Source organism: Lolium rigidum, chromosome 6 (genome assembly GCF_022539505.1).
Source record: "Lolium rigidum isolate FL_2022 chromosome 6, APGP_CSIRO_Lrig_0.1, whole genome shotgun sequence".
In the NCBI taxonomy this organism is placed as follows: Eukaryota; Viridiplantae; Streptophyta; class Magnoliopsida; order Poales; family Poaceae; genus Lolium; species Lolium rigidum.
The window spans coordinates 221592869-221615208 of NC_061513.1; the positions used below are offsets into that span (position 1 = coordinate 221592869).

General features: G+C 41.5%; 1 protein-coding gene across 1 annotated transcript; it reads right to left on the minus strand.

The window, feature by feature from the left end:
• Positions 1–1079: 1079 nt before the first annotated feature.
• On the minus strand, positions 1080–6215 carry LOC124665132 (ERAD-associated E3 ubiquitin-protein ligase HRD1-like). Its single transcript, XM_047202534.1, has 8 exons — positions 5995–6215; positions 5336–5916; positions 4132–4308; positions 3892–4041; positions 3604–3809; positions 3337–3478; positions 2406–2619; positions 1080–1433 (listed from the first exon to the last, which is right to left on the minus strand). The coding sequence occupies exons 2-8, from the start codon at positions 5866–5868 to the stop codon at positions 1344–1346; spliced, it is 1512 nt and encodes a 503-aa protein (XP_047058490.1). The 5' UTR covers positions 5869–5916; positions 5995–6215; the 3' UTR covers positions 1080–1343.
• Positions 6216–22340: the final 16125 nt, after the last annotated feature.

Sequence of the window (22340 nt, forward strand, 5' to 3'; positions counted from 1 at the left end):
CCTCTCCTGCATGGAGGGCGGTGCTCAGCAACAGCAAGCGACTTGTACTTGAAATTAAAAGCGAGGCGGATCGTGGGCTTGCCTGATCATAATTAAAGGAGGATATGCGTGTGCTGAGCTTGCCTAACACGAGCAATATGCCTACATGTAATATAGAAAAGCTCTACTATGTGCATGACCAAAGGCAAATGACAGAGGGTAAGCCAAAAGAAGAATGGCCTCAATCGTCTCGTACACACGAGAAGTGTCCATTGAAGAAAAGATGTCATAAGTGAAATTTTATTATCTTTTTAGATAAAGGTACCAGCATTTATGATACTAAGTTAGTATGGCTGGATTTATCTTTTTGGATAAAGGTACCAGCATTTATGACACTAAGTTAATATGGCTGGATTTATCTTGACAAGTTCAATAACATAGTAGTTTAATGTCACATATGTTGATATTTTTTATGAAAGAAAATGGTCAAATTCAAAAATGCTTAACTATCAAAACAGAAAAACGTACACTTATTCACGGACGAAGGGAGTCACAGAGAAGTGTCTATTGAATTCTCTACTCCATGTTACAATTTTTACTTCTTTGAATCATAAATAATACTACAACTGTATGTGAAAAACAATCCCTATCCGGGCAGCCTAACCACACGCATGCTAGCCTCTTTCTAATTGGGTTGTTCAAATAGCGGTGATATTTGAATGCTAATCCATATGATTTTGAGGTGCATGACAAAGAAGTGGACGACACAATAAAATAGGGTACTGACGAAGGAGTGAACTCATCTTGTGCATACAAAATACAGTTTTTCTAAACCTCGTAATCCTTGAAGGAACAAGTTTCGTGTTATTCATTAGTGCAATGATACATATTATTGTTTTGTATTTGTCAGATTTTTAATTGATAAATTGTACCGTGTTAAATGACAAAGGTGTTTCAAGTTTAGACATGTTTAGTGAAGTTACAAAGCTATTGATGATACATATAATTAGCAGCATTTTCTTTACATTCGTTGCAACGCACGGGTATTTGTGCTAGTTATGTAATAAAAGAAAGATTTATTCTGATGGCACATTGCAAAATGTTTCCCGGTAGATGTATTTTGTTTGATCTCACAGATGGTGTCAATAGTCAGTTTTACAATATGACTGCTTTTCTAAGGTATAATCCTGGTTTGACAATAAGATTAAATCTACGCAAACTAGCAAATAAAACAAACAAAACACTTGATGCTGATAGAGGTGCTAACATTTACATAAGGGACCCCTCACCACAGGTATTGCCAAGTTTCCATCTATCTTATTTGTTTACCCAAGCCCGAGACCTCACTTCCGATATATACCACTTCACTCACTTTTTGCTTGCTCAGCATTCTCATTGTTAGTTGCCAATGCCGTAGATCCTTGCTGCACCATTTGCAATTGGATTTGCAACATCTGAAAGGAATCAACTTATGAATTATGTTGGCATTGGCCAGGGCTCATTACTTGACATTTAAGCAAACATAAATATTTTCAGTAACGTTTTAGATTAGTCTGGCAGCTATGACAAAGAATATTCGTCTGAAGCTGATAAACTATGACTGTCTACAGCAACTCTATGGCCATAAGAAATGCACTGAAAACTGTTCATTGAGAATCAAGGGCATCTCAAGATAGTAATAATGAACCTGAATAACATAATAAAGAAAGAATTGAACATTTTATCATTCCTACAGATAAACATGGCATGAAAACAATTACAGCTAGTCTGCTACGAGTCACCAACTTAGGGATAGTGATCAATAATTGACATGAACATGGATAGATTAGTGTAAATCATTTATTAGGTGCAACCGTAGAGATTACTTTTTGAAATATCATCACATCATAAATAGTCCAAAAAAGCAAGTGAAGGAACTGCTTAACTAATAATCCAATGTACCTTCATGTCAAATAAATAATTTAACTTCATTTGGAATTGAACTCTTGAAAAAAGGAAAAAAAACTATAAGAGCATAAAAACTTTCTCCTTTAGAGTTCAAACTGGAAATCTGACATAGAAACCTGTATTACTACGTTTTCAGAAAGTTCTGGAAAATTTCACAATGATTTGGTGCTTAAATAAAAGATGTTTGAATGTCTACATTAATATACTCGATTGCAAATGTTTGCCGCAAATAATGCACGGTGCCCAGTGACATCCAGTGCAACGTACCAATCTTTGTGTGGAATCATGCAAACTCGTATAGGACATTTGATGCTAATAGAATGGTTACAGCTCTCACTAACAATTTACAAACATGTGCATGCCATTGAGAAATATGTCTATCTAGCTCAGACCATTTTCATATGGCACACTTGCTAGGCTCATCACAGATACCGTAGTAAGATTAAATCAAGTTGTGTTAGGAGAAAGATGATTATTACCTCTATCTGACTCCTTATAGCGTTTTGGTAGGCCATTTGCAGTGATTTTTCAAGGTCTCTGTTGCTTGCTGTTGAGATAACAGGGCCATGTGAAATAAAAGGTTGAGATGCCGAGGGATCAGGGGTGTTCTGCTGGTCTTCCTGTGATTGATTGGAAGTACTTGCTTCTCCTGATTGTGAAGTACTTGGTGTAGCATGTAGAGGTCCTGAATACCTGATGATTGAATAAAAAGGTACTTCACATTATAGTATGAGAATGTATGGCACTAGATACCGTTATTTCATAGTCCATCTGTAAAATAATGTAAACAGTCAAACACATGGACTAACCCAATCTCCAGTACCCAAGATCTACCAAAAAATGGCTAACCACCTAGTCCTGGCAGAGTTATAATAAATTAACCTTACATAAACAAATCGCATACCGGCTCTGAAAAAGGAAAATTAAGTTTATCTTGAAAACAATAACCACAAGTCATATTGGACAAATAGAGCATAAAGAGCAATCTCGGTTTTCGTCAAAGTGTTGTATCCCGTTCATCTTGTTCCTTTCATATTCACTATTTGGGCCAAGAGGTCAAATAAAGATGAAAAAACCTAGACGGATGGAAGGCTTAGTATGAAAACTAAAATTATCCCATAGCATATGGTTAGTAAGGAAAATTACCAAGTTGTACAATTTTTATCCAGCAAACTCAACCACCATCAACTTAGCACAGGAAAAGCTAAACAAGATCTCAAAAAAAGGAAAAGCTAAACAAACTGGCAAAACTCATAAATAAATATATTATCGGCCAACAATGTGGTAGCTTTGCAAATGAGATGCATATAAATATTCCAAAAGTTGCACAACTGATGATCCGCAAAATAATATCAGAGTTAGAATTTTGTACTATTACAGAGGGGTAGCAAGGATGGTGAAAAAATATACCTATTCAATGTGTTCGTTGGAGGGTAAGCAAAAGATCTTCCATATAAAGAAGCAGCTGAAGCAGCAGCCTCAAGTTTTGCTTGGCGCCTGTTCACATTCTCACTTGGTGGTCCACCTGAACCTGGAGCGCCAGTGCCTGCAGCTGTTTAGACCAACACTGAATTAGGGATCACATATGAAACTGCTTGCCTAATGTAGCACTAAATGATACAAATGGTTAAGTACAAAAATGCAAAGCAAAAAATCAGAACAACAGAGAAAGCTCACCAAACTGAACTCCCGGTTGAGCTCCATGTTGTCGAGTTGATGCAGCACGTCCACTGTCCGGGGGGATAATGGGGGCTCTACATGTGGGGCAAGTATGTTGGCGCTCTAACCATGACCTCAAACAATGCACATGGAACAAGTGCCCACAAAGCAGCTTCTTTGCTGTAGTCATCTCTTCACGGCAAATTATACATGTAGCGTCACTCCTGAATACACAAAATATCTAATCACAAACAAGATCCATCGTTGAATAAACAGAAACAGTACCAATGAAATTAAATAACTCACGCATCGAGCTCATCAGCTGTAGCATCTGGAAAGCGTTCATTCATATTGGAAGTTATCTTTCTGTAGCGTACATAATCTGAAACACGAATTCTGAAGTTGCGGAAGGTCTCGTACAGCTCACGGATCAAGTGAAGTGGCACACCATAGTTCCTGAACGGTATAACAGATCAGCCACTGAAGTGCAGACTATATTATTAGTTTATTACTCATAAGGGGAAATATCATCTTCAGAGAACTTACAGGAATATAGCTATGAAGAAGAGCATATATAAAGACAAGTGCACAAGGTCACTAATAAGCTCCAAATAAAAGGTATACACTGCCTTTTTCTCCCATTGACCTTCCATTAGCATGTCACTGACATAGAATACATACTTCACGAATGTCGATACTGTCGATGTTGCTAGTATCATATACCTGAAAAACATGATTTGCACATATCTGAGCTACTATGAATTTCAGCATCTCGAAACAACAATTGCAAAGTTATCTGCAGACATGCTTGAAAAGAAATAACCAATAAGGAAAAATTACATATGGTAAGTCTTTCTGCAGTTTAAACAATTCAGACCTAATGTTTTGCACCACTTTCACTTTAAGTACTGCTTACTTTAACAGATAATTTAACAAGTTCCTGGACTCATATCCTCAAATGTTACAACCATAAAGTAAATGAATGGGGTTTGGGATTGAGGTGATAAGCATACTAGAACAAGCTATCCATGTCTTGGTGGAAGGATCAAGTGAAATGATTAACTGACCACTCAGGTACAAACCTAGGTATGCAAAATAAAACTCAAAGAAAAACGACAACTTAAGACTCAGTGAAATTTTTCATAGTAAAGGTGTGCAAATGCCACTTTTTTTACGGGACCACCGGAGACCTAATCCTACTGAGCAAACTACAATTAAGGCATGAATTGGCCAAGATGTTAAAAGCAGCATTGGTGCGTCCAAGCAAGACATAAACATGACAAGCTTAAAATGGAACATCTGAACTGTTTGCTCAGGATTCTAGAATGGACTTCAAAAGGGAGTGGAACAGCGCCACCTCCACGTGGGGAGGTCATAAAGATACGATGTGGGAAATTGACTGGGTATCTAGTAACGTAACGTGCTACCAGTGCATCCTCAAGCATATATACCTAGAAATATCAGTACAATATCCAAGCTTTTTTATATACCTAGAAATACCAGTACAACATCCGCGCTTTTTTGTCGGTTAGTCAAATAACGTCTACATTTCTGTTTGAAACAATGATGCATAAATGTCGCAGGACCTTTTCATCTCATAGAACAATGCATAATTTAACACAAACTTCCACCCTTCAAACTGATAGGTATCTAACAAGAGAATATTTTAAGGATTGATGTTCGAATTGAACAGGATATGGTGGGTGCTGTTCGAAAAGTTTGTAATAAAGAAGGATCTGAGAGAGCTTACTCGAAGGAGAAGAAGATTGCAACAGACGCCTCTCGCTTCTTTATGAGTGACATCAAGGAGTTGGAGAGGAAGATGCAGTCGACGGCAAGCAGGAAGACCATGAATGACACGATCCTTATGTGCGAGAGCATGGGCACGGAGGGCGTGGTCTCAATGTAGTCGACCCTCTTCTGCGCGAGCCAATGCAGCGCCTTGACGAGGAGCAGGGCGGCGACCATGGCCAGGAAGGAGACGGAGAAGTCCTGGCGAAAGATGGTGACCGCGAAGAGGATCTCGACGACCTCCCGCCAGGACTGCTCGTTGAGGCGCTCGACCTCGGCCTCGCGGAGCGTGCCGAGGAAGATGCGCTTGACGATCTGCCAGGCTACGCACATGGCGACGAGGCCCGTGTTGAGGAGCAGCACGAAGCAGATCTTGGAGGAGGAGAGGTAGACCATCGCCGGGTAGAACTGCTCCCTGCTGCTGAACGCGTAGTACACCGCCGACGTGGTCGCCAGCAGGCTGAACGCCGCGTACGTCTGTAGCCGTATCATCTTCCCCCGCCGCCCGCGGCGATTCACCCACCACCAACAGGGACGGATCTGGATGGCGCGGCCAAAATTAGTGGAGTTCACTTCGGGTTTAAGAAATCACCATTGGATGACTCGAAGAGCTCGTACCTCAACAACCAATGTCCGAAATTACGGACGGGGCGGAGACACCAAGGAGGCGGTGAGGTAGAACGGAGGCGGCGATGGCGGCGACGCGCGTGAGAGGCGGAGGGGTGACAAGTCGGCGGTGGCGCTAAGCTACGGCAGCCCTAGGGCACCGCGGTGGTAGACTGGGTCGGATTGGACATTGGGTAGGTCGATGGGTCAGGACTCTCGAGAGGAAGAGGGGGCTGTGGAGAAGAGGGCATTTCGACCAGGGATTGAGATTAAAAGTTTGCTAAATGTTAGGAATAATGTTAGGAATGCTAGGAATTGTTGCATAAAGGGAGCCTCTACTCTCTCCGATTCAAATTAATTGACTTTATTTTTTCTAGATATAGATGTACCTAGATATTTTTGTTGACTAGATAAAACAAAGTAAAATTAATTAATTTGGCTCGGAGGGAATAATTTCAATAGACGTTGCTTCAGAATTTTATGCAAAATTATTTTTGAACTTTATGTGAAGTTGCATATAAAATTCAAACAATGACCATTTAAAAGTTTTTCTCTCTTTGATTCATATTAATTGACTCAATTTTGTCTAAATACAGATGTGTCTAGTTAACAAACGCATCTACATATATCCATAGACAAAATTAAATCAATTAATTTAAATCGGAGAAAGTAAATATTTTGGTACATTTGTTTGTACCAACTAGTGGATTCCTCGCGCGTTGCGGCGGGAATTCGAGAGTCTCTATTACCTGCAAAGATAAAAGATATAAATAAATATTAAAAGTCACTTGCCTTTCTGGAGAAAATAATATGGGTAAACTGATATGCTATTAGTGTGTGTCAATATGTATGTATATGAGAATGTGCTGATATAGTTCAACACCTGCGAAAGTAAAATTTTAAAATATATTCATGAAAATAAACAAAAAAAATTCTTACCAATATCATTGCTGCAGATGATCATAGGAGGCGAAAGTAAAATTGAGAATCCGAGACCAATTTATTCAACAACACCACACCAACAATCCAACATCACAGATGATCATAGGAGGCGAGGAAGGTCACGCCTATACTGAAAATCAATGGCAAATATGCACATGGAATGAGATGGAATTAGAAAAATCAAAACAGCCGCGAACACCACGAATGAAGAGCTGCACGTGCCTCGCACCAGGTCCTGCAGTTCGTGTGCTGGTCGAGGCAACACCTCTTGCTAGCTTATTCCCTTCAGCAAAGCTTGATTTCTTAGTCTTTATGGAAGGGATTAGCAAGCTGCTCCTGCGCATTTATGGAAAAGAAGACATGCATGAGGAGAATCTTGCCAGGGCCTAGAATACGCAAAGGCCAAGGACGTTGTCATGCCGGCAGCCGACGCTTGGCCTTTCTTCAGATGCTGAATAAGCACCTAACAACTTATTGCGATCGAGGATTACTCCAAAGGTCTTCTGTGGAGACGCGCGTGACTGCGTGAGACAGTCGAACGTACTTAGTCGGCTAGATCTGTGAGAGGATGATGAGTTGATGAAGGATCTCTCGGGGACGCGGGCAATGGCGCACTGATCCCTGATCCGCCTGTCATGCCCCTCGTCCTGGCTTACCGTTGCCGAATCGAGTTGAATGAAAGGCGCAGGCGACAGACCGTTACCCCATGATTCCGGGTACACTGGATGTGGCATAGTGGATGGAAAAAGGTCGGCGCTAGTGACATGAGAAAATGGTGCTAGCGGGAATGGATCAAACTCATCAAAGGAGGCACCACGAGAGGCCATGCCGGCTGCGATGGCTTGTGTAGTTTCATTCTGCCAGGGCCAACTTGTGATAGAGGCGCCCAGGAGATTAAATAGTTCACATTTGACCCAGAACGAAGAGCTGAAACATCAAGGAATTACTACGGGGAGTTGATAGGATACGAAGCAACACGAAGAGATTAATGTGGAAGGAGCAAGGTGGGTCAAGAAGCGGAGCGTCGTCAGCAGTTAGCAATCTAACACCACGGTGAAGAAGACGAAGAGAACGTGGCGGTGGAGGTAGAGCACTAATCGGGTCAAACTAATGGGTTGCGTGTTGTTTGATTAGAAAATCCAAAGCGTCTAACCTTGATCAAAAGGCTGCAATATTTTCAGGTGATGTGGCACATTGTGAGATCAGCTTGCAAACATTTAATGCAGTTAGTGGGGATCAACTTTATAGATATTATAGATATTGGTACCACCAAGATATTCCGCCGTTATTTGGTTGACTACCAAGAAATTTACTAGCACAACCCAACCTACGTGTTGCGGCGTAATTTTTAGCCAGTTGTTAACAAGCGGTTGATAGAGGAACAATTCGATGACATTTTTTTTGTTATACTAGACATTTATTAAGATAATGGTTAAGCTTTCTGCACTAACCAATGCAAAAAAAATTATACTAACTAAAAAGGCTAGGCAATCTCCGTATACACTTTAACATCTTATCTCCCGTATGAGGGGAAGACAAATCCACGTGCAAACATAGAGGTAGACTTAAGAGGCCTTCTACGTGAAGGGAAGGGACTAACAAATTTAGGATAAATTGCGACACACATGACTCGAACTCGATACCTTGACTTAGAAATCGTATTAATCTTCACGCACTGGACAACAAAACCAAAAGTTTAAAAAAGGGTTAGTCAATTCGCATATACACTTCAACAATAGTTGGTGCACTTGATTTAGGGGTAGTATGATTTTAGAAGAATGTTCCTTTGTTGGTGCATCAATTATATTTAATTTCATTGTTAAGCATAGATCCTAGTATTTCATTTTCCCTTCCCTTGTTCCATCTAGTCTCATATGGACAATGATGATTGCAAGTGCACATATTTATTGTAGCTAGTTTTAAAAGTAAGAGTATCAAACCAGGAGAGCTATTTAGTTAAGGTCTTTATGCCCCTCGTCACTATCTATCAAATGATACTTGTAAGCTGCCCTTGATTCCAAGTAAGAGTGTTCTCAAAGAGTGTTGTTTTGTGTGTAAAGTAATACTGAAAAGTGAAGTAAAGAGAAAGAAAATCACAATGTAAATAGTAATGAAACTTCAGTAAGGCGAAATATTCTTGGGGAATGTATGATCCACCTCTAGCATTGGTATTAATTATATCAGGATATATCTATGTCATTCTTCATAACATGTGTGGGGAGAGCTCCATGAAAATATCATCACATACAAGCCATATGATATTTCATCCAAAATAACCACTTCAATGCTCGTAAGCAAGCCACTCCGATCCCTCACAGTTAAGGATTTCCCCATGGATATTGATATGAGTTTTGTGAATGTCTCTTTACCCCCTTGGCCATATGAATAGCACACCGGCACGTTATGTCACTCAACATCATACATACTACCATATTTCCAAAGATAATTCTCTCTCTAGTCCCAAAGGCAAATATTACATGGTCGACTTCATATAATATCTAGAGAGACAACTAACACATAATCATGAACCAAAGTTATAACCCTAAACCCAAGAGCAAGGTAAACTACTCACTCATGGAAGCATCCAACAACATCATCATAGGCATATGAAATGAATATGGGTATATTGATGAATACAAGTGCAAATCCATAATAACAATTGGAATTACAACAAGATGGGAGTAAACGAGATGTGAATGGTGATGTTGATGAAGATGCATCAGTTGATGATGATGGGGATGATGCCTTGGACTCCAAAGATCCGTGTAGCAGCGAGGATGATGTCCTTATGCAAGTTCCCCTTCTAGATCCCTTCCGGAGGTGAGGTTTCTTCGAGTTGTGGTGTCTCTGAATGTCGGATCTCGGATATGTCTTCCGTGGTAAAACTATTTGAGGAGGCGGAGGTGATGGCACATGGTACGGGTGGGTCCTGCCTGTACCGATGGTCGTTAAACCTTCTAGAGTTGCCTCTCGCTTTGTCTCTTCACCTAGGTGTGTGAAAAAATCACTTAGACAATTTTATCCCTTGTAATATCATATTTATGTCCAATATGATAGCTCCAAATGTTATGTTCATCAATACCTTCATAATTTGGGATCATGTCGAAACAAGCATAAAAGGTGCACGCCAGCATGATGATCCCCGAGTGCAGGGAATCACGTCAGCACAATTCGATAAGTATTTGAGTGTCGAACCCACGGGGATCTATTTATATAGAGTTACATAATGAAATGTATGTCTCTGAATATTTTTATAGAGTTTTCTTAGCATTCATATGGGCATCACGTCCTATTATTAAGATGACCCAACACATCTTACTTATACTCCTCTAGAAAGGAAAAACTTTAAGTTATCTAGATTTAATGCAAACAAGAGTATAACTTTAAGAGCTTCGACATGATGTTTAGATATCAAATATACCATAGTCCGGGGGTGGACTACTCCCTTATCATCTTGATGGTGCTAATGATGATGTTTGAGAGAGTTGAGATGCAATCGGGGATTGACTCTGATAGCATTTCCCCTCCAATCTTCGTTGGTTTTGGCTTGGTTCGTGGTTCTTTGTTCCCATCGCCTCCTCCTCCGAGAACGCCTCGGGAATATCTTTATAGGCAGTTTTAGGTTTATACGGAGATCCTGAGATGAAGATGGACATCCCCGGATGCTCGAAGCCAAGTTGGACCAGGTGTCACGGTCCCACATGCTGACCGCGCCACCTGGGTATTTTAGCCTTCATGGAACCCCTTTGCTGCTCCAAAAGCCCAGGGTCTTCTCCTTCGATAAAAAATGCTCCAGAAAAAATCCTAGTACAATTTGACTTCGTATTGGACCCTAAAACTTAAAAATGCGCAAAATAGGTGTTTCTTGTCAATGCATAGTTATAAACCAAATAAACGGGGTCAGCGGAAAATCCCAAAAATCAATGCAAGACATGTTTATAACAACTAATAAAATACAAATAAGTTGGAATATCTGAGAATAAATTAAAAAGTTTGTGTATGCATTTTACATGCATCAACATCCCAAGCTTAACTTATGCTCGTCCCCGATAAACTAACATGCATGGACTTTGTAGTTTGTTGTTAAGAGGTACATATAAATTCATGATCATTATTTCACAAATTCATATGGTCCTTGTGACGTGGGCATTACCCTTCGGGTAACCGACATTGCCCTACCCTATACGATCTAGCTGGAGGCCCATGAAGGTATTCAATGACAAGACGGACCGCTTGGATGGCGCAGCGGAAGATTCCTTGGCAGGCAAGACAAGGAAGGAGCCGAACAAGGAAAGTTTAGAGATATAACTACTGTAAACCTAGTCGTACTCGGTTAGATCTCTTGAGACCTGGCCTCCTATATAAAGGCCAGGAGAGGGGCTGTCGAGGGACACGATCAATCTTAGCAATCTTAGCCACCAGAAGTTTAGAGCTAGGTCGCTGCAGCACTTAGCCTCTCGACGAGATCTCAGCCGAATCCTTCGGCACCCCATTGTAACCCAATATTTTCATAATCAAGATCGGACGAGCGGGACGTAAGGGTTTTACCTCATCGAGGGCCCCGAACCTGGGTAAATCACTCTCCCCGCTTGTCTGTGAACCGATGTCTCGTGCCAGCTTACAGGATTCCATCAACCCTAAGCCCCTATCGGAGGGCATTGCCGAGGAGCACCCTCGACAATTGGCGCCGTCTGTGGGAAACCTTCGACAACCTAGACAAGTACAAAATCAAGTTGAACCCGAAGAAATGCTTCTTCGGGGTGCCAGGGGGACAAGTACTCGGCTACTTCATCTCAGCTAGAGGAATAGAAGCTAATCCTTTGAAGATCAAAGCTATTCTCGACATGGAGCCGCCAAAGAATCTGCACCAAGTGCACCAATTGGCAGGATGATTAGCAGCGCTTAGCAGATTCATCGCCAAGCTAGGGGAAAAAGCTTTGCCCTTCTACAACTTGATGAAAAAGTCAGAAAAAATCGAATGGACGAATGAGGCGCAGGAGTCTTTCGACAATCTGAAGAAAATCTTATCGAGATCCCCAGTCCTCGTAACCCCACGCGAGAAAGAAACACTGCTTATGTACATAGCTGCAACGGCCCAAGTCTTCAGCAGCGTTTTGGTCGTCGAAAGAGAAGAAGCAGGGAGGGTTCACGGTGTGCAGAGGCCTGTTTACTACCTCAGTGAAGTGCTCACGCCCGCAAAGCAGAGGTACCCCCATCATCAGAAGCTAGCATACGCGGTATGGAGGTCAGCTCGCAAGCTACGACACTATTTCACAGAGCACCCAATTATTGTCGTAAGCGAAGCACCATTGAAGAACATAATGACTAACCCAGAGGCCACGGGTCGAGTGTCTCAATGGGCCATCGAAATAGCACCACACGACATAACTTACGTTAATCGAACGGCGATAAAATCCCAAATCCTCCCATATTTCGTGGCGGATTGGATCCGATCACGGACACCGGCGAGCACCCGACATGTCGGGGTCATGGACAATGTACTTCGACGGGTCAAAACGGAGCACAGGCGCAGGAGCAGGAGTGGTACTAATATCGCCACAGGGAGATAAGATGAAGTACACACTACGTATGAATTTCTCCCTGCCAACAAATAACGAGGCAGAGTACGAGGCGATGCTGCACGAAATGAAGATGGCAAAGGCATGTGGGGCAACTCGCCTGGAAATTTATGGAGACTCAAACCTGGTAGTATAACAGTCGATGAACCTATGTGACGCGGTCAGTGACAACATGATCGCTTACCGACAGTTGTACCAAAATATGGAGGCCAAATTTGAAGGATGCGAACTTAAACATATCGGCAGAGCCAGCAATGAGGAGGCCGATTCTCTGGAAAACATCGGGTCCATGTGTTCCCCCATTCCAGACGGAGTGTTCTACGAAGTGATCGCTCAGCGATCGATAAAAGAGAAAGCGTCGTCACCTCCAAAGCCGTCGGTTGACAAATCGGAGGCGAGCCCGCAACAAACTGCCGAAGAAACTCCACCTCCACTTGCGGAACAGGTCCTCCTCCTTGAGCCACTATGGACCAAACCATTCCTAACGTACCTAAGAAAGCAGGAGTTGCCGGAGGATCCAGTAGAAGCAAGACGAATCGTCAGACGCTCAAAAGCCTTCACTGTGGTGAATGGTGAACTCTACAAGCGCAGCATTTCTGGTATTTTCAAAAGGTGTATTGCCATTGACGATTGATACGTCTCAAACGTATCTATAATTTCTTATGTTCCATGCTAGTGTTATGACAATACTCACATGTTTTATACACACTTTACATCATTTATATGCATTTTCCGGCACTAACCTATTAACGAGATGTCGAAGCGCCGGTTCTGTTTTGTGCTTGTTTTTGGTTTCAGAAATCCTACACAGGAAATATTCTCCGAATTGGACGAAACAAACGCCCAGGGTCTTATTTTTCCACGGAGCTTCCAGAAGATCGAAGAGGATACGAAGTGGGGCCACGAGGTGCCCTAACCATAGGGCGGCGCGGCCAAGGGGGGCCCGCGCCGGCCTATGGTGTGGGGCCCCCGTGCCTCCTCCGACTCTGCCCTTCCGCCTACTTAAACTCTCCATCGCGAAAACCCTATTACCGAGAGCCACGATACGGAAAAAGTTCCAGAGACGCCACCGCCGCCAATCCCATCTCAGGGGATTCAGGAGATCGCCTCCGGCACCCTGCCGGAGAGGGGAATCATCACCGGAGGGCTCTACATCACCATGCCCGCCTCCGGACTGATGCGTGAGTAGTTCATCCTTGGACTATGGGTCCATAGCAGTAGCTAGATGGTTGTCTTCTCCTCTTGTGCTATCATGTTTAGATCTTGTGAGCTGCCTATCATGATCAAGATCATCTATTTGTAATGCTACATGTTGTGTTTGTTGGGATTCGATGAATATTGAATACTATGTCAAGTTGATTATCAATCTATCATATATGTGTTGTTTATGTTCTTGCATGCTCTCCGTTGCTAGTAGAGGCTCTGGCCAAGTTGATACTTGTGACTCCAAGAGGGAGTATTTATGCTCGATAGTGGGTTCATGGCTCCATTGAATCTAGGACAGTGACAGAAAGTTCTAAGGTTGTGGATGTGCCGTTGCCACTAGGGATAAAACATCAATGCTTTGTCTAAGGATATTTGTGTTGATTACATTACTCACCATACTTAATGCAATTGTCTGTTGTTTGCAACTTAATACTGGAAGGGGTGCGGATGCTAACCCGAAGGTGGACTTTTAGGCATAGATGCATGCTTGGATAGCGGTCTATGTACTTTGTCGTAATGCCACGATTAAATCTCATAGTAGTCATCATGATATGTATGTGCATTGTTATGCCCTCTCTATTTGTCAATTGCCCAACTGTAATTTGTTCACCCAACATGCTATTTCTTATTGGAGAGACACCACTAGTGAACTGTGGACCCCGGTCCATTCTTTTACATCTGAAATACAATCAACTGCAATCTCTGTTCTTTGTTGTTCTTTACAAGCAAATATCATTCTCCACACCATACATTTAATCCTTTGTTTACAGCAAGCCGGTGAGATTGACAACCTCACTGTTAAGTTGGGACAAAGTATTTTGGTTGTGTTGTGCAGGTTCCACGTTGGCGCCGGAATCCCTGGTGTTGCGCCGCACTACACTCCTTCACCAACAACGTTCACGTGGCCTTCATCTCCTACTGGTTCGATAACCTTGGTTTCTTACGAGGGAAAACTTGCTCGATGTACGCATCACACCTTCCTCTTGGGGTTCCCAACGGACGTGTGCTTCACGCGTTATCAAGCTCTTTTTCTGGCGCCGTTGCCGGGGAGATCAAGACACGCTGCAAGGGGAGTCTCCACATCCAATCTCTTTACTTTGTTATTGTCTTGCTTTATTTTATTTTATTTCCTGTTTTGTTTGCTTCTTATATCAAAAACACAAAAAAAATAGTTACTTGTTTTACTTTACTTAATTTAGGTTGCTTTACTTATTTTTATTACTGTTAAAATGAATACTCCTGAGAACACTAAGTTGTGTGATTTCACTAGCACCAATATTAATGATTTTATATGCACTCCTATTGCTCCACCTGCTACTACAGCAGAATTCTCTGAAATTAAACCTGCTTTACTAAATCTTGTTATGAGAGAGCAATTTTCTGGTGTTAGTTACGATGATGCTTGCTGCCCATCTTAATAATTTTGTTGAACTTTGTGAAATGCAAAAGTATAAGGATGTAGATGGAGACATTATAAAACTGAAATTGTTTCCTTTCTCCTTAAGAGGAAGAGCTAAAGATTGGTTGCTATCTTTGCCTAAGAATAGTATTGATTCATGGACTAAATGTAAAGATGCTTTCATTGGTAGATATTATCCTCCTGCTAAAATTATATCTTTGAGAAGTAGCATAATGAATTTTAAGCAATTGGATAATGAACATGTTGCTCAAGCATGGGAAAGAATGAAATCTTTGGTAAAGAATTGCCCTACCCATGGACTAACTACTTGGATGATCATCCAAACCTTTTATGCAGGACTGAATTTTTCTTCGCGGAACCTATTGGGTTCAGCTGCTGTAGGTACTTTTATGTCCATCACCTTAGGCACCGCAACAAAGCTTCTTGATGATATGATGATCAATTACTCTGAATGGCACATCGAAAGGACTCCACAAGGTAAGAAGGTAAATTCTGTTGAAGAAACCTCCTCCTTGAGTGATAAGATTGATGCTATTATGTCTATGCTTGTGAATGGTAGATCTAATGTTGATCCTAATAATGTTCCTTTAGCTTCATTGGTTGCTCAAGAAGAGAATGTTGATGTGAACTTCATTAAAAGTAATAATTTCAACAACAATGCTTATAGGAATAATTCTGGTAACAACTATAGGCCATATCCTTCTAATAATAGTAATGGTTATGGTAATTCTTATGGTAATTCTTACAACAATAGTATAAGTGTACCCTCTGGTCTTGAAGTCATGCTTAAAGAATTTATTAGTACACAAACTGCTTTTAACAAATCTGTTGAGGAAAAGCTTGGTAAAATTGATATTCTTGCTTCTAAGGTTGATAGTCTTGCTGCTGATGTAGATCTTTTAAAATTGAAAGTTATGCCTAATGAAGATAAAGATATTAAGTCATTTGCTACAGCAAACTCTATCCAAGTTCGAATTAATGAAAGTATTAGATTGATGGCTGAATTGCATGCTAGGTGGGAAAGAGAAGAAAAAGAAGAAAAATTTGCTAAAGAGAATAATGTAGCTAAAGTTTGGACCATTACCACCACTAGTAATGTTGATGCTTCACATGTTGCTAAACCTCCTACTATCAATGGTAAAATAATTGGTGTTGGCAATGTTTCTATTCCTAATGCAAAGCGTGCAAAATTGCCTGAAACTGTTTGTGATAAAACTGCTGAAATTTTTCAAAATATTGGGGACAATGATCCCATTGCTGTAGATCATAATGGTTTAGATTGTCATATCTCTGAAGTTATTAAGTTCTTACAAAAACTTGCTAGAAGTCCTAATGCTAGTGCTATAAATTTGGCTACAAAACATATTACAAATGCTCTTATAAAAGCTAGAGAAGAGAAATTAAAACTTGAAGCTTCTATTCCTAGGAAGTTGGAAGATGGTTGCGAGCCCATCATTAAGATGAAGGTCAATGATTTTGATTGTAATGCTTTATGTGATCTTGGTGCAAGTATTTCTGTTATGCCTGAGAAACTCTATAATATGCTTGACTTGCCACCATTGAAAAATTGTTATTTGGATGTTAATCTTGCTGATAATTCTACAAAGAAACCTTTGGGGAGGATTGATAATGTTCGCATTACGGTTAACAATAACCTTGTCCCCGTTGATTTTGTTGTCTTGGATATTGAATGCAATGCATCTTGTCCCATTATTTTGGGAAGACCTTTTCTTCGAACTGTTGGTACTATTATTGATATGAAGGAAGGGAATATTAAGTATCAATTTCCTCTCAAGAAAGGTATGGAACACTTCCCTAGAAAGAGAATGAAGTTACCTTTTGATTCTATTATTAGAACAAATTATGATGTTGATGCTTCATCTCTCGATAATACTTGATTCACACTTTCTGCGCCTAGCTGAAAGGCGTTAAAGAAAAGCACTTCTTGGGAGATAACCCATGTATGTTTTTACTACTATTTTGTTGAGTCTTGGAAGTTGTTACTACTGTAGCAACCTCTCCTTATCTTTATTTTTATTGCATTGTTGTGCCAAGTAAAGTCTCTAATAGATGGTTGATACTAGATTTGGATTGCTGCGCAGAAACAGATTTCTACCTGTCACGAATTTGAGTAGATCTTTCTGTAGAAGAATCAAAAAAATCTGCCAATTTACATGCGTGATACTCAGATACGTACGCAAATTTCATTAGTTTTGAACTTTTTCATCTGAGCCTGTTAAGTGCCTCTAAAAAATTCGTCTTTACGGACTGTTCTGTTTTGACAGATTCTGCCTTTTATTTCGCATTGCCTCTTTTGGTATGTTGAATGGATTTCTTTGTTCCATTAACTTTCAGTAGCTTTGGGCAATGTCCAGAAGTGTTAAGAATGATTATGTCACCTCTGAATATGTGAATTTTTGATTATGCACTAACCCTCTAATGAGTTTGTTTTGAGTTTGGTGTGGAGGAAGTTTTCAAGGATCAAGAGAGGAGGGTGATACAATATGATCAAGAAGAGTGGAAAGTATAAGCTTGGGGATGCCCCCGTGGTTCATCCCTGCATATTTCAAGAAGACCCAAGCATCTCAGCTTGGGGATGCCCAAGGCATCCCCTTCTTCATCGACAACTTATCAGGTCACCTCTAGTGAAACTATATTTTTATTCCGTCACATCTTATGTGCTTTACTTGGAGCGTCTGGTTGCTTTTATTTTTGTTTTTGTTTGAATAAACTCGGATCCTAGCATTCTTTGTGTGGGAGAAAGACACGCTCCGCTGTTTCATATGAACACCGGTGTTCTTAGCGTTACTTTTAATGTTCATGGCGAAGGTTGAAACTGCTTCGTTCATTGCTATTTGGTTGGAAACAGAAAATGCTTCATGTGGTAATTGGTATATTGTCTTGAATGATTTGATACTTGGCAATTGTTTTGCTCAAATAGATCATGTTTAAGCTCTTGCATCATGTACTTTGCACCTATTAATGAAGAACTACCATAGAGCTTATTGAAATTTGGTTTGCATGATTGGTCTCTCTAAAGTCTAGATATTTTCTCGGTGAAGTGTTTGAACAACAAGGAAGACAGTGTAGAGTCTTATAATGCTTGCAATATGTTCTTATGTAAGTTTTGTTGTACCGGTTCATACTTGTGTTTGCTTCAAACAACCTTGCTAGCCAAAGCCTTGTACTGAGAGGGAATACTTCTCGTGCATCCAAAACCTTGAGCCAAAATCCATGCCATTTATGTTCACCATACCTACCTACTATGTGGTATTTCTCTGCCATTCAAAAGTAAATTACTTGAGTGCTACCTTTAAAATTTCATTCTTTGTCTTTGCAATACATAGCTCATGGGAAAATAGCCTTAAAAACTATTGTGGTAAAGAATATGTTGCTATGTATCTTATTTCTTATAAGTTGCTTGTTGAGCGGTAACCATGTTTCTGGGGACGCCATCAACTAATACACCTTTGTTGAATATCATGTGAGTTGATATGCATGTTCGTCTTGTCTGAAGTAAGGGCGATTTATCATGATCAAATGGTTTGAGTATGCATATTGTTAGAGAAGAACATTGGGCCGCTAACTAAAGCCATGGATCATGGTGGAAGTTTCAGTTTGGACATTAATCCTCAATCCATTATGAGAATATTATCTGTTGTTGAATGCTTATGCATTAAAGAGGAGTCCATTATCTGTTTTCTATGTTGTCCCGGTATGGATGTCCTTAGTTGAGATTTATCAAAAATGAGAAATCAAATGCGATCTATCTCCTTGGACCTTTGTACAGGCGGCATAGAGGTACCCCTTTGTGACACTTGGTTGAAACATATGTTATGCAATGATAATCCATGTAAATCCAAGCTAATTAGGACAAGGTGCGAGCACTATTGGTATTCTATGCATGAGGCTTGCAACTTATAAGATGTCTTATGCATAACACATATGAATTATTACTACCGTTGACAAAATTGTTTCTATGTTTTCAAAATAAAAGCTCTAGCAAAAAAATAGTAATCCATGCTTCCCTCTGCGAAGGGCCATTCTTCTACTTTATGTTGAGTCAGTTTACCTACTTCTTTCTATCTTAGAAGCAAACACTTGTGTCAACTGTGTGCATTGATTCCTACATACTTGCTTATTTGCATTCATCATATTACTTTGTGTTGACAATTATCCATGAGATATACATGTTGAAGTTGAAAGCAACCGCTGAAACTTATATCTTCCTTTGTGTTGCTTCAAAATTTTCTACTAAGAATTTATTTCTTTATGAGTTAACTCCTATGCAAGTCTTATTGATGCTTGTCTTGAAAGTACTATTCATGAAAAGTCTTTGCTATATGGTTCTGTTGTTTAATCATTGTCTTTACCATTGCTTCGAATCACTTCATTCATTTCATATGCTTTACAATAGTATTGATCAAGATTATGATAGCAGCATGTCACTTCAGAAATTATCCTTGTTATCGTTTACCTACTCGAGGGCGAGTAGGAACTAAGCTTAGGGATGCTTGATACGTCTCAAACGTATCTATAATTTCTTATGTTCCATGCTAGTTTTATGACAATACTCACATGTTTTATACACACTTTACACCATTTATATGCATTTTCCGGCACTAACCTATTAACGAGATGCCGAAGCGCCGGTTCTCGTTTTGTGCTGTTTTTGGTTTAGAAATCCTACACAGGAAATATTCTCGGAATTGGACGAAACGAACGCCCAGGGTCTTATTTTTCCACGGAGCTTCCAGAAGACCGAAGAGGATACGAAGTGGGGCCACGAGGCGCCCTAACCATAGGGCGGCGCGGCCAAGGAGGGGCCCGCGCCGGCCTATGGTGTGGGGCCCCCGTGCCTCCTCCGACTCTGCCCTTCCGCCTACTTAAACTCTCCGTCGCGAAAACCCTATTACCGAGAGCCACGATACGGAAAAAGTTCCAGAGACGCCGCCGCCAATCCCATCTCGGGGGATTCAGGAGATCGCCTCCGGCACCCTGCCGGAGAGGGGAATCATCACCGGAGGGCTCTACATCACCATGCCCGCCTCCGGACTGATGCGTGAGTAGTTCATCCTTGGACTATGGGTCCATAGCGGTAGCTAGATGGTTGTCTTCTCCTCTTGTGCTATCATGTTTAGATCTTGTGAGCTGCCTATCATGATCAAGATCATCTATTTGTAATGCTACATGTTGTGTTTGTTGGGATCCGATGAATATTGAATAATATGTCAAGTTGATTATCAATCTATCATATATGTGTTGTTTATGTTCTTGCATGCTCTCCGTTGCTAGTAGAGGCTCTGGCCAAGTTGATACTTGTGACTCCAAGAGGGAGTATTTATGCTCGATAGTGGGTTCATGCCTCCATTGAATGCAGGACGATGTGACAGAAAGTTCTAAGGTTGTGGATGTGTTGTTGCCACTAGGGATAAAACATCAATGCTTTGTCTAAGGATATTTGTGTTGATTACATTACGCACCATACTTAATGCAATTGTCTGTTGTTTGCAACTTAATACTGGAAGGGGTGTGGATGCTAACCCGAAGGTGGACTTTTTAGGCATAGATGCATGCTCTGGATAGCGGTCTATGTACTTTGTCGTAATGCCCTGATTAAATCTCATAGTAGTCATCATGATATGTATGTGCATTGTTATGCCCTCTCTATTTGTCAATTGCCCAACCGTAATTTGTTCACCCAACATGCTATTTCTTATTGGAGAGACACCACTAGTGAACTGTGGACCCCGATCCATTCTTTTACATCTGAAATACAATCAATCGCAATCTCTCGTTCTCTCGTTGTTCTTTACAAGCAAACATCATTCTCCACACCATACATTTAATCCTTTGTTTACGAGCAAGCCGGTGAGATTGACAACCTCACTCGTTAAGTTGGGGCAAAGTATTTTGGTTGTGTTGTGCAGGTTCCACGTTGGCGCCGGAATCCCTGGTGTTGCGCCGCACTACACTCCTTCAACAACAACCTTCACGTGGCCTTCATCTCCTACTGGTTCGATAACCTTGGTTTCTTACTGAGGGAAAACTTGCTGCTGTACGCATCACACCTTCCTCTTGGGGTTCCCAACGGACGTGTGCTTCACGCGTTATCAACGATAGTTGCGCGAGATACACGAAGGAACTTGCAGACACCATGCGGGAAGCAGGGCCCTTGTGGCGAAAGCCTTCAGAGCAGGATTTTACTGGCCAACGGCGGCATCGGATGCTCGAGATCTGGTCATGAAGTGCGACCCCTGCCAGCGCTTCTCACCAAAACCGCACGCCCCTGCGACAGATCTGATGACAATTCCTCTGGCATGGCCCCTCGCTCAATGGGGACTCGACCAAGTTGGACCACTGCCAAGGTCATCGCCCGGAGGACACACGTACCTACTGGTCGCAGTCGACAAATTCACCAAGTGGATCGAGGCGAGCACTCGTACGAAACCGAAAGCCGAAACATCGGTTCGGTTCTTCGGGGAATAACCTCGTCGATTTGGTATGCCTCACGGTATCGTCACGGTACAACGGATCTAACTTTGACTCCAAAGAGTTTCGAAAATTTTGTGATGACGGAGGAATCAAACTGAAATTTGCATCAGTGGCCCACCCACAGACCAACGGCCAGGTGGAAAGGATCAATGGTCTAATAGGGGATGGCCTCAAGAAACGCCTTACGGGTGCGGCTGGAGCTTGGGTCGAGGAGTTACCATCTGTACTTTGGAGTTTGCGTACCACACCTAACAGGTCGACTCAATACACCCCGTTCTTCTTGGTACATGGAGCCGAAGCAGTTCTGCCAGCCGACGTTCGGTTCGAAGCTCCTCGGGTGACAGCATACACAGAATCCTCTTCCAACATCGCGCCGCGAGATGCCGTGGACCTCCTTGACGAAGCTCGAGATATTGCTTTGGCAAGAACGACGGTATACCAGCAGGCGTTGAGAAATTATCACAGCCGATGAATACGCAGTCGAAGCTTTAATGTTGGAGATATGGTACTGCGGCTGAGCAAGAGAGACCCTTGAAACTCGAGTCTCCATGGGAAGGACCATATATCGTCACTGAAGTGATACCAGGAGGAGCATATCGGCTCAAAAACCCAACTTCGGGAAAAGACGTTGGGAATCCATGGAACATCGCACAATTGCGACGGTTCTATACATAGGATACAATTGTTTTTATTTACTCGACAGCCCTTAAGGTCGC